The 12,841-nt window shown below is 34.7% G+C and overlaps 1 protein-coding gene across 1 annotated transcript in view; it reads left to right on the top strand.

The window, feature by feature from the left end:
* Window positions 1-915: 915 nt before the first annotated feature.
* The window catches only part of GLS2 (glutaminase 2 (liver, mitochondrial)), a gene marked incomplete at its 5' end in the record, with an annotated part of 29,864 nt that continues 17,938 nt past the window's right edge, over window positions 916-12,841 (top strand). The window contains 7 exons of the mRNA XM_010079356.1: window positions 916-954; window positions 1,227-1,285; window positions 2,421-2,487; window positions 3,036-3,086; window positions 5,507-5,683; window positions 6,854-6,985; window positions 8,728-8,820. Coding sequence (XP_010077658.1) covers window positions 916-954; window positions 1,227-1,285; window positions 2,421-2,487; window positions 3,036-3,086; window positions 5,507-5,683; window positions 6,854-6,985; window positions 8,728-8,820 — 618 coding nt within the window. The remainder of the gene's footprint in view (window positions 955-1,226; window positions 1,286-2,420; window positions 2,488-3,035; window positions 3,087-5,506; window positions 5,684-6,853; window positions 6,986-8,727; window positions 8,821-12,841) is intronic.

The following is a 12,841-nucleotide window of genomic DNA, read 5'->3' as shown; positions in this document are numbered from 1 at the left end:
TTGACCATGCACTATTTTTTACTTCCCACACCTCTTTCAGCATCTAGCTATGTGAATTTGTGGAAGGTTGCCTGTCAGAGACCTGTAAAGAATTAATATATCTTTAACTGGCAGCTACTAAATTTGAGAATGTTCTTAAATGCAAAAAAATAATAATAAAAAAAAAAGCTCCAGAATAACACCCGTCTTTCTCCCCCAAAAAAACCAAACCAATGAGTGCAAAGAATTAAGTTTCACTAGTTGGATTTAGATTTTTCCTCACATTGTTAGCACATTGGTGTACTCTATGATGTGAAATGCTATTTTTCTAGCTGTTTAATTTTTAATAGGTAGGACATTAATCAGATATTAACCAAATCAGATATTTTTGATTAAATGCAATTATTTTCATAGTAAGGGGTAAAACTTTATTTTAAGTCTTCAGTCTAAATTCTTAGTATGGCTGCTAGCCATGAAAATATTTTAACTTCAGTAGCCTGAACGTTCCTATGCTCAGCTCTGCTGGTAATATAAGAATACCTTTGGGTTACTAATCCATAAAAAGTTAGTGGTTTTGTTATAGTTATCCTGATTGTAGTTACTTTTGTATTTTTTGCTTTAACTACTACACTTACTTATGCTAAACATGTAAAGTTGGATAGAGAGCACTTAAAATAAAGCATACCTTTTTCAGTTTAAATTCATCTCCAACATCCAGGTGTTTGATAAGACTCTTATAAGATTGTTTAATTTAAATGATAATTAAAGATTTACTTATCTAACACTTTAATTTTTTCATTAATATATGAAATGATTGTAGTATCTTATTCTTAATTAGCCTCATACCTTAGTTATATGCATTAAAAATCCTAATACTGTTAAGTGAACTAACTTCTTTCTTATGTTAACAATTTTTGTTAATTATTTTTTCTTTTCTTGCAGCAAGGAGCAAATAATGCAGAAAAATTTGACTATGTAAGTTAATCTTATAACATTCCTTTCTCAACTAAATTCAGTGGTAAAAGTCTCAAGATGGCAAGGGAATTGCAAGTGAAATTTTGTTAATTTCAAATGTTTTGTCATTTTGTCTGTACTTGGTTCTTTAAGTGCTTAGTGATTTGGATTGCATTTGTACAATTGTGTTACAAAATTTCGGGTGAGGCTGGATTGGAAGTTCATCAATTAGAACTTTTTAATGTCTGAAAATGTTAGCATGCTTTTTCCCTCCTCCTTTCTGTCTCTAACAGGTGATGCAGTTTATGAATAAAATGGCTGGTAATGAGTATGTTGGATTCAGTAATGCTACGTAAGTATTTTGTATTTACTTAATGAAGCTAGATGGAGAATACCTCAACTGATAGCTGACATACTGAGCTTATGGCAAAGTTTAGTTATTTCCATTGCAACCATCATTTTGTTCCTAATATTGGAGGGTGTCTTTGGTTTAAAATTTACAAGAACTAAAATTGTGCGTGTCTCTGACATCCATGTGGCTAAATCTCACATAATGGTGTTGGTTTCATCTTTGAAATTTCATTGTGTCTTAGTGCTCTGTTGGTGCTATGGCAGAGAGCTGTAAGTGCAACTCTTATCATGCTGGCATTCATATTAAAAATTAAACTCTGCATGTTAATGACTTCGTATCAAGTGTTTAGAAAGCGTACTTTATACTGGAACTGTTTAGGCTTTTTTTACTTTCCATATTTAAAATCTTTTCTAAAGCAATTCCCCCCATTAACTCAATGTATAGCATTCCAAAAATCTTGACAGCTTTTTGAGGCAGTGCTGGGAGAATCACAGATTCCATATAGCAGAGTTGCTTCCAAGTTGCTAGTTGGAATGCATGTGCAGGGAAGCAGAATGAGATAACTGTGTTTTTCCTAAACTTTGATAATGAAAAAGTGTTTAACACGGGATGAACCAGACAGGAGAGAATTACCTACCCTTGTATCCATACAGATTCCTTTTTTGGGTTTCATGCGGAACTTAATGATCACAATAAACAGTGCAGCCCTCAGCCTGGTCTCTATTTGACCTGCAACCTGATCCTCAGATTCCTCTCTAGCTTGGTCTGTGTTGTCAGTGAACAGCCCTTTGGTACAGCTCATTATGGGATGTTTCATTCCACTGTTGCCGTTTTAAAAACACTTCTAAGAGTAGGATCTCACACTCCTTTGCCTTATCTCCAGGTCAGCTTATGTATGTGTAGGTAACCAGTACTGTGTATTCGGATATCAAACCTAATTCACTCCAGCTGGAGTGTACGGGGGTGAGCTTCTGTGGCAGTTTCTGTCCCATTAGAATGTTTGTGTTCATAAGTAATGTATCCTTTACATGCAGCTTAACTGAATTACATTATGTGTCTCTGAAGTTCAATGTTTTTTTGAAAGTTTGATGTGCTGTCTTGTCTTTTTTAAATTTTTTTTTTTTTTTAATTTAAGGTTCCAATCCGAAAGAGAGAGTGGAGATAGAAACTTTGCAATTGGCTATTACTTGAAAGAAAAAAAGGTTGATTTCTTTTGTTTATTGTATTTTGAAGTCTGTGTGGTGGGGTTTTTTTCATAGCCTGTGAAGATTTTTAATTTATTTAATGTACAGTATAAGTTATTCTAATACTGCATATTTTTTCGTACTTTTACTCAAGATGCTGTCATTTAGAAAGTGTGATAGTTATGTCATTCTAATAGAATACCTGTAATCCTTTTTCTGTATCATAGTAACGATAATTTGTTTTATTTGTCATAAAAAGCATAATCTGTGATGTATGGATGACTTCATAAAACTCCTAGATACGTTTTGCAGTCTGCTCATTTAAAGACGTAGAAAGCTTTACTGAAAAGCATTTTAGCACCTAGCTTGTTGGCCTCACTGCACTGTTATTTTGAAATCTGACATGATTTAATATTTTTACTTGTTACATTTTAAAAAAAATTAATTTTAAATCTGCCTAATGCTTAAAATGCTGACAAGAATATGGCTTAACTTATGTCTCTCTAAAAGTGCTATTTAAAAACAATAATCATAATTTTACCTAAAGGTCTTTTTTTCTTCCTCAGTGCTTTCCTGAAGGCACAGATATGGTTGCTATACTAGACTTTTATTTTCAGGTAAGTGACTTTAAAATTGAGACTCACTATAGACTTAGAATTACTTTCATAAGCAGCAGAAATAATTTGTTCATAGACATGAAGGTTTTAATGGCTTGTAGTTAAACTTGTCATCTTCTGTTAAGCTCTGTTTGGAAATGCATGATGTATGTTTGATGTACCCAGACTTGCTTTTGTTTGGTGATGTAGTTAGGTGTCTATTCCTATTGCAAGCTAGCAATAGTCTTTAAAACACTAGTAGCTGGAAGCTTAAAATGTCTTGTGTTACTTCATTGAGTTTGATAAAATATTTCTGCTTCTTTGAGTTGCTGTTCTTTATTGTACTGTGAAGTACTTTAAACTCCATGTGTAACTAAAATTGTGTATGTATGCTCTATTGTAATCTTAGGGCAGTGTTGTAAGTGAAACAGTATGAATCTCCTCCTTTTTTGTTTAATTCAATGCTTATTAGTAGAACAAAGAATCTAGCCATATATATTGTCCCCCCTCCCACATTTTTTTTTCTTTTTCACTTTCAGCAAGTTATTTGAAACTGTCACAAAATGAGAACTTGGCAAGTGTGAGGTATTTCCTCAGTAAGGGTTTCATAATGTTAAAACATTCACAACTCAGCTCTGCAGCATGTAGTTCTCAAGAGGCAGTTCAAGTTGTGTTACTGATTCAGTGTGTCTGGGATAGTTTAAAAAAAAAAAAATCCAGAGTTTAGTTCTCAAAATTAATCTGGTTTTGATTCATGAGACTTGCTCTTATGCAAAATATAAACAATAATTTTTAAATGCAAATTTTATCCTTTTTTTTGTATTGGGATGCATCTGCTCTAATATTTAAATTCAATGACTGTTTATGAAGTAAGGTAGATGTGATTAGCCTTAGTTGACCTCTTGTTGAGTTGGAAACTACGTAGAAGCTAGTAGTCTACTCTGAACTTCTGTTAATTACAGAACAAAACTGATAATTTATTTCAAATTGCTGTTTAAACATACTTTTTAAATCCTTCCTATCCCACTGCCTCAAGTCCTGATACACTTCTGAGTACGAAGCTATTCGTAAGTTAAGAAATGCCAAGCCTAGCTTTTCTGATGTATTTTAGTTCACCCTTATTTTTGTGCATTATAATATCTAATTTCATGACTGCGTGTCATTCTTTCTTTTTTCCTTGCAAAATTCCCTTTTCACTCTATAATTGGAAAAAGGGCAGCTCATACACGAGCAGCAATTCTGTTTTCTTTTCTTCTCTCTGTACAACGCTTACTTTCCAAGACCCTACCCAGATTCTACTTAAAAGGCTAGTTATTTTCTTTTTCTTTGGGTTTTCTGTAATGCATCTTCTTCCCTTGTGTAACTGGGAACTTTCTGAACAGGAATAAAGTTATTTTCCTATTGTCTCTGTAAAGTGAGGATGGATTATTCTCATTTTAGAGGTACAAAATGCAGGTGCTTAAATGGAGAACCTAGAAACACTTTTTTCAAAGTAGGTGATATTATGTAATACTTCATATGTTTAAAACACAGTTGCCATTTTAGATGCGTCTCTGACAATCTCTTGATTTGCAACTCCAGTTGATTGGACTAGGATGTATTGAGTTTGGCACCCGGAAAATAAGAATTCCAGGTAGTAACTACTCATGCAAACTTGGCTTAGGTAACTTCATGAAGTATCATGTAATGACTGTTTGGGAAAAACAAGAATACAACCAGTAGTTTGTTTACTTTTCAAGTTAGCATTTCAGCCTCAGGTTGAAACCAGCTTATCTTTTGGTTTCTGCAGAAATGAGGCAGCATCAGGTGATGGCATCATATCACATTTGCTGATGTGTCACCAAAGTATGTATAGTCTGTACTGAAGCAGGGATCCTGGGAGAAACTATTGTGTGGTCGTATCATTAATTTATCAAAAGGCATATATGAGAGAAAGGTGAAATAATTTAGGAAGTGCTGGCGTTAAGACTTGCATGTGCTAGAGTTTGCATCTTTAAAATGTACGTTTAATAGATGTGTGTGGTCTTCTTCTAAGGTTTTAAAAAAAAGCCACACAAAACAAACCCAAATTGCAAAAAAACAGTCATTCTGTGGCTTTGCCATTTAAACAGATGCAAAATACTGAGATTGTTTTCCAGACCTCTTCCTCTCAAAGCAACATAAGGGAGGGCGGGGGGGAGGAATCAGGCAGAGACACTAACCCATGTAAAATAGTATCCCAAACAATTAAGAGGGCTTACAAACACTGTTGCTGGGATCTTTATAGTAGGAAGATGCAGACCATATAAATGGATGCTACTAGCGTGACCTGTAACAAACATTATGCTACAGGTTATTTTATGAAATGTTATTTCTATAGAGATATATTGTTGATCCTGCTATAGTTGGCCTTATTGTGCTAGAAGCATCGGTTCTTATAATCTCAATTTCTTTTTCATAAGCTTTGCTCAATAGAAGTCACATGTGAATCAGCAAGCGTGATGGCAGCAACTCTGGCTAATGGTGGCTTTTGCCCCATCACTGGTGAAAGAGTACTGAGTCCTGAAGCGGTCCGGAATACCTTGAGTTTAATGCATTCCTGTGGCATGTATGACTTCTCAGGGCAGTTTGCCTTCCATGTAAGTAGTTTTCAGCTGTTAATTGTAGCTGACCAGGAAGATTAATCTGTGCTATTAGTTTCCATGTACCAGGGCTGGCTTGCTTGCTTCTGGATTAAGGCAGGGCATGTTGCATTAATTGTTTAGAAATTGAACAAACCGTATGGGAAAATCGCACCTAGAATTCATGGTACAACTAGTACACCATATCTTATAGTAGTTACTATTCTCTGCCACTGCACTTCACCTTTTCATGTTGAACCGTAAATACTGTTTAAGAGAGGCTGTTTATGAGAGAAGCAGGTGGTTGATGCAGATGTAACTGGAAACAGCATAACTGAAGAAATCCTGCCATATGGGAGTAATATAGTAATATGGGAATAATATAATTTTCTGCTATCCTTAGCAGAAAGCCTTTGCAGACAGTTGCTTTTTCTTTATTGGCTCAGGCTGTTGTGTTAATTGTTCTCATGTGTTGTAAAAGTGGCTGTCATACACAGCACATGTACCATGCTTCTATTTTCCAGCAGTACGTTTCTTATATGCAAGTATTTCAAGATGTACTGCATCTTATTGTTTTCAGCATTTTGTTTTGAGTGTTATTAGATTTTCCTCATTGCATGCATGTAAAATGGATTATCATGCTTTGTGAGACCTAAAAGTTACTGTTTACTGAGTTCTGGGGATATGTGACATGTTAGTTCTTCTTGGAAAAAAGCAAAACCTTTATCCAGATTGTAAATAAATAGGTTAATGTATGACTTTATGAACAGAGTCTTTCGTTTTCTTTTTTTTTTGGTTTTTGCCTTTTCCAGTCAAGGTGTTTTAGTGTATTTAGCTTTGTACTACTCCCTTGTTGCAAACTGTTCCTGACAGATACACTTGTGTACTACTCCAGAGTCATAATTGCTTTTTTTTGTAGTAGATTGGAATTATCTTTTTCACTGCATTACTGACTCTCTGTGTTACTGAGAGCACATAACTTTATGATCGCATTCCTCAGATTGCCACAAATTGTGCTTTAGGTTACTGTCTATCTAAAAAGAGATAAGTAATAATGCTTTCCCAGATTAAATTACTTTCCAGATCTACATTTTACAAATGCTGTGTAATAATCGTCAGTAAAATGCTAACGTGTTACAATAGTGAAGAATGTTTGCAGAGGATGGTAACTGTCTAATTATTCTATAGGTTGGTCTTCCTGCAAAATCTGGAGTTGCTGGTGGGATTCTTCTGGTTGTTCCTAATGTCATGGGCTTGATGTGCTGGTCGCCTCCTTTGGACAAGATGGGCAACAGTGTTAAAGGCATTCACTTTTGTCATGTAAGCAGCATTGCCTTTTTGTGGGGTTTTTTTGTTGTGTGTGGGTGGGTTTTTTTGTTTTTTGTGTTTTCTTTTGGTTTTTTTTTTTTTGCAGCTGATGCTTACTGAGTTTCAGTTATTATAACAGAGATCTTAACGGAATTAAATAGTGATTCATTGCTTTTCGGTACATAGCAAAATTAATCTGATCCAAGGGTGAAAGGCCAAAAATATATGTTTGCGTTTTAGTAATTAATAACGCTGTAATTCAGTGAGCATTTAGAAAATACAATGTCAAAACCACCAGAGAATTTTTTTGTGGAAAAGTTTTGAAAAGGAACACTTCATAAAGTAATGAAGGAGCTGGTCTTCTGTATGCTGCATTAGAACCTGTAGAGCTTCATTTATAAGTGGCTTTTCCTCTCCAGTCATAAAGTAAACAATTTTCAAAGCATTGGAAATTCAACTCTTATTTCATTATAATAAAAGAAAAAGGTTCTCAGTAAATATTGCTGCTCCTGATGTATTTTTAAACAGATTTTTGTAAATAATCTGGCATTAAAAAATGCGTTCATACATCAGACATTCTTGTTGGGCAAGCTCTTTCTAGCTTTGTCTCTTACTCTTGAAGGGCCTCTGGACAGTCTGTTGATAGCAGCGTTACAAGCAGGAGAGATTTTGTAGAGTAGTTAATAATGAATAATAAAGATGTTTTGTGGGAGAGGAGGGTGTAAAATGTTAAAAAATGCTGTCTTCCTTCTTATTTTCTCCCTAAAACCACCCTGTAATACCAATTAATTCATTATAAATGGGGGGCAGGGGGAGTCTCAGAAAAGAATATTGGGCTATCTAGAGCCCCATAGGAAATGTGACATTTTTGGTCATGTTTTGGAAGTTGAACTCATAACCAGGGTCTTTTTCTTTGCCCTGCCTTTTTTTTATTTTCTTTTTCTCTCATTTATTCTCTTTAAGTAGTGATAACAGTTAAGCTGCAGTGATACTAGTTTGGATGAACTGTTCCTGGGGTGAAGACTTGTATGACTAGTCTTCACTGAGCTTATCCACAACAGCATTGGATTTAGAGTATGCAAGGGCATAGTTTGTGTGAATAAGCAGCAGTTAAAACTTTTCATGGTTCTATTTAGCTGACATCTATACAGCTGCAAATTAACAGTACTAAGAAGTTACTAATTCTAGTTTAAATACATTAAAGTTTCATGTTATTTGTTAATTTAAGTAGAAAATAATAGAACAGTAGGTAGGTAAAGTTTTTACTGCATTTATTGTGTTATAATAAGACCTAAAAAGTTATACATGATTATAGCATACAAGTAACACTGATGTAACACTCACTTTAAAAAAATACAACAGCATAGCAAAGTTCTGCAATTATAACCTTTCATGTTATAATTCAAACTGAATTCAAATCAATTATGTCACTCATTTTCTTGTTTTATCCTTTTGATTGAATTTCCATGTTTTATGTACTAGACTAGCCCAGACTGTCCTTCCTGTTTGGGAAGTGTTTATTACAGCTGAAGTGGGAATATATTAAAATAGATATTTTGCAAATTGCTACCTGCTTTGTATTTCTTCAAAAAGGAGTTTAAAGGTGTTTCATATCACTGTTTTATGTTCAAAGGGCCTTATAGACATAGTACTAATTTATTAAATAAGCTTCTATGAGTTACTAGGATATGATGTATAATCTGCATTTGATTGTCACATGCTAATAATAATGCACGTTCTCTAAATATTTGTAGGATCTGGTTTCTTTGTGCAATTTCCATAACTACGATAATCTGAGACACTTTGCAAAAAAGCTTGATCCTCGCAGAGAAGGTGGTGATCAGCGGGTAAGTTAATACATGTTTTTAGTGAGTATTGTCTGTAGACATCAGAAGAAATATGGAAAGTTTTTCTCTAAATGCAGAACTGCTCAATGACATGTATTGCATCAAAGCTTTCAGATAAATTAGTTTACATTATTAGTGGACACTTACCTGGGTGGACTATGCTATCGCAGGGTTTCATATGGTAGAATTTCATATTAGATTTATAACTCCATTTCATGCAGTTCATCTCCCTCGCTGGAGTAGGTATATGATATCTGACAAAAGTTGCAAAGACTTTTACTGTTCTGGTTGCCTTTTAATAAAGATATGACCAGCTGGTGGGCTTAGCCATTGTGTTCTGTGCTGCAACGCCTGAGATGTATGTTTAGCATTTTTTCACAGTGATGTGTCTGAGACCACATGATGTGCTGAGAGTTGCACAGGCAGTGAACTCAGGTGTTATATTGCTGTAGACAAGCACCTGTTACTAAGGAAGCCGTATAAGCAAACTCTGGGAATGAACTGAATCCACTCCAGCTACATGTACAAAAGATAAAAGTGTGAGGGTGCTTGAGATAAGGAAAACCTCTTTGGTTTTAGTACCGTTAATGTTTTAACTAAGGCATGAAGATTTCAACAGGAGAAGATACAGCAGAGTGATTTTTTTTTTAAGTGCTTCTGTTTGCATGTGTACATCTCAAAAAATACTCAATTTAGAATTTTAATTTTTTATAACTGGAAAAGGGAAAATAACAGTTTATGTGAAGAGGTGAAGAACTTGAGTCTGTTAGCATTGCCTGCAAGTATGGATTTTTTTCCTTCAAATACACTAATAAATAATGTATGTTGCTTGAACAACTAGCATTCCTTTGGACCAATGGACTATGAGAATCTCCAGCAAGAACTTGCTTTAAAAGAAACAGTATGGAAAAAGGTGTCACCTGAATCAAACGAGGACATCTCCAGAACCGTAGTGTATAGAATGGAAGGTCGGGGAGAGCAAAACTGAATGAATGGGTTCTAGTTTCATTACATTCTTCATTTTAAAAACCCTCAAGCATCTCTAGATTTAACTTGGATTTGAATATTGTTTGCCTGGTGTTTCATTTTTATATACATTTTGTGTAAATTCTGTATGCTGTACCAAAAAGACTGTCAAAGTTCAAGTGGGCCGAGGAAAGCACGTGCAAAGAGCAAACCCCAAAACTGTTAACTGACTTTTGTGGTTTCTTAAAACACATTTACTTAAAAAAAAAAAAAAAAAAAAAGTGAAAACTTAAATCTGAATGTTTTCAAAGATATACAGCTTTTGTGTATATCTGTTTATTTTTGTTTATAACTGAGAATTTTAAGTAAATTAACTTTAGAGCTAAGCAAGAACTTAGTGTGTCCTGTGATCAGGGTCAGCATGTAAAGATAGAAGAATTTTAACTAAAATATAAAGAAAAAAGTGTCAGCAAAATGCAGAAAATTCATGAATCTCTAAATAATTGTGTATTAAGTGGAGGTAGATTCTGAGTCATGTTATTACTGTATCTCTTTTTTTAATATGACCTTTCAAATCGCTTTGAACAGAAATGGATCATATGGATATGTCATGGTAGTGAAGGTTATATTTTTTTAATCAGGCCTCTAATAATTATTAATGCTAACATTTAAATAAAAGAACAAAAATGTCTGGGGAGGACTGGGAGAAAGGGAGGGGACGAAAACCTGCCTTGTTTGCAAGTTAACTAATGCAGCAGAAAGATTTCTTACCAAAGTATTTTGAGTGTCTTGCTAGCTGCTTGACTGCCAGCTGGTGGTTATGACTCAGAAGTCTGCCTTACTAATAATGCTGTGCTCCACCCTAGAGAGGAATGTAAGCGGGCTTGGTTTTAGAGCAGTAACCAGCCGAGTACTGAGTAGGAAATAAATTCAGAGCAAAGCAAGTAGGTAGATATTAAAGCTGTTTATAAAATTAACTTATTTTTTCAACCGCTAATGTGTGTGCATGTTCATATATACGAGCAGAGGTTTCATTTACACATGAGCGAATTTTTTAAAAGTTACCATTAATTGCTACTTTTTAAAACGATAGTGAGTTTGCACCTCTGTCAGCTTGCTAATAAACAGGATTTGCATTCTTCTACAGGCACCTGCATCTGTTCATCTGCATAATTTGATAATTTAGAGTGTCTTGAGTAGGGTGTAGCTTGAAATGGTGTATGTAAGCTTTGAATAAGCTCAATAAGCGATGCTGGACAGAGGGCACAGACTTGCTAAATTCTTGACACTTGTAGTTATCAGATTCTTCATAATGTTAAAAATCTTAAACTTATTCTCCAGAAGGTTTTCCCCTTTATAAGTTTTCAGATAATTTGATATATCTCACCCCCAGTATGTATCATGCAGAGTCCTGGTTTATAAAACTGTTGAAAACTTGTCCAAGTAATGATAAATGATATTAGCTTGTTGAGTATTTTAAGAGACAATGACAGATAAATCCTTAGTAACACCTCCACCCCTTCTCCCTGCCCCCTCGCCCACTCCCTCTCCCTTTTTAGTTTACCTAAAACTCCAAAGTGCGTTCATGGGTGAGTTTTGCACAAAGGGAGAGTTAGGTTTTTCTTGCCCCTTTTTTGACCCATCTGGATGTTTGTGAATTGAGGAAGATGCCGAAAGCAAAGCTGATGTTCTCTGAGAAAGCAAGCAGTTCTTAATGACTCTGTTTAGGTATTGTTAGTTTTGCATAAACATTTGAAATAAACTCTGACTAAACCCTGAATAATCTTCATCTAGCAGTGTATTGCAAAAGGATGAGCTTCCTGTCATTGAAGCCGAGGATTAAAATGTTTAAGCAAAACAATACAGAACATCAATTTTCAGTGACTTTGAAGTCCTGTTGGGATGAAGAGGTAAATCTGTGGTACAGATGTCATTAGTAAATGTCAGTTGTAAATTGCTGAATAATAGCTGGTTTATAATCTTATCACTGATGATAAGGTTAGGCTTGTCAGTGCTTATCTTGAAAATAAAGTAAAATAAGTAAAGGCAAAGTCTTGAATTATAAAAATGTCTCACCTGTTTGAGAATTTTACAGTAAACTAGTAGTTACAGAGACATAACTAGTATTCAGATCCTGCAAAACCACGTCTTTACCTGAAATAGCCGCAATTGTAAGAGGGAACGTAATGTGTCTGTGCTGCTAATTAAATTAAGTATTTACAGTGATGACAATGTTGCTGGTTAAATTACTGGTTTAATTTAAAAAAGGAAAATGTATGATGCAGGATTTGCTTGATCTAATTCTACACACGTCATCTTCTGATTTTTAGTACTGTTTGAAGCTAATTCTAAAAACGTGATTGAAGGTGGAAAATTGTTCCATCTGGGCTTCAACTTGAAAATAAAAATCTTTACCATATTTATGTTTGTCAGTTACATACAAAACTTGTGTTTGAGAAAACTCCTGCATGAGAAATACAAAATTAAGGTAACTACTAGATCTTAATATACATAATAAGAATATTTAGGGTACAGCTTACACAATCTTTACTTTAGATATATATATTACAGTTCTGTAATATATGCTTTTGAAGCCTGTCTCAAAATTTAAGCTAGCCTCTAGTGAGGAAGGGTCAGGAGGAGACTCCTGTGGACCAATTATTTTGTAACTTGCCTACACTCACAATTTCTTGTTCTGGCCTGCTGTGTCTGCAGGTGGCTCTTGTTCGTGGCTGGGTACACAGATAGCTGGGACCACAGTTAGGTCTGCCATGACGACTTACCCATGCCTGCATTATGCTTGGTGAGCAGGTCTGAAAGAATGCGATGGTAGAGGCTAGTCATTGAATGTTTCAAAGTCTGCAATGGTTTTAGTGTTCACCTGTGCTACAGTAATAGCAATTCTTGATATTCAAGCATTTTAGCTGTTTGTTTGTTTTTCTTTGTCAGCATCATTGACATTTCATTAGAAATGTAAATGCTTTTTAAAATTTTATTTTAGCATTTGTGTTGTACTTTTTTGGCTCAGTTGTTAAGTTACCTGTCTCATTTTCCA

Source organism: Pterocles gutturalis, unplaced genomic scaffold (assembly GCF_000699245.1).
Source record: "Pterocles gutturalis isolate BGI_N339 unplaced genomic scaffold, ASM69924v1 scaffold929, whole genome shotgun sequence".
Classification (NCBI taxonomy): Eukaryota; Metazoa; Chordata; class Aves; order Pterocliformes; family Pteroclidae; genus Pterocles; species Pterocles gutturalis.
This window is presented reverse-complemented; position numbering and strand designations above follow the sequence as displayed.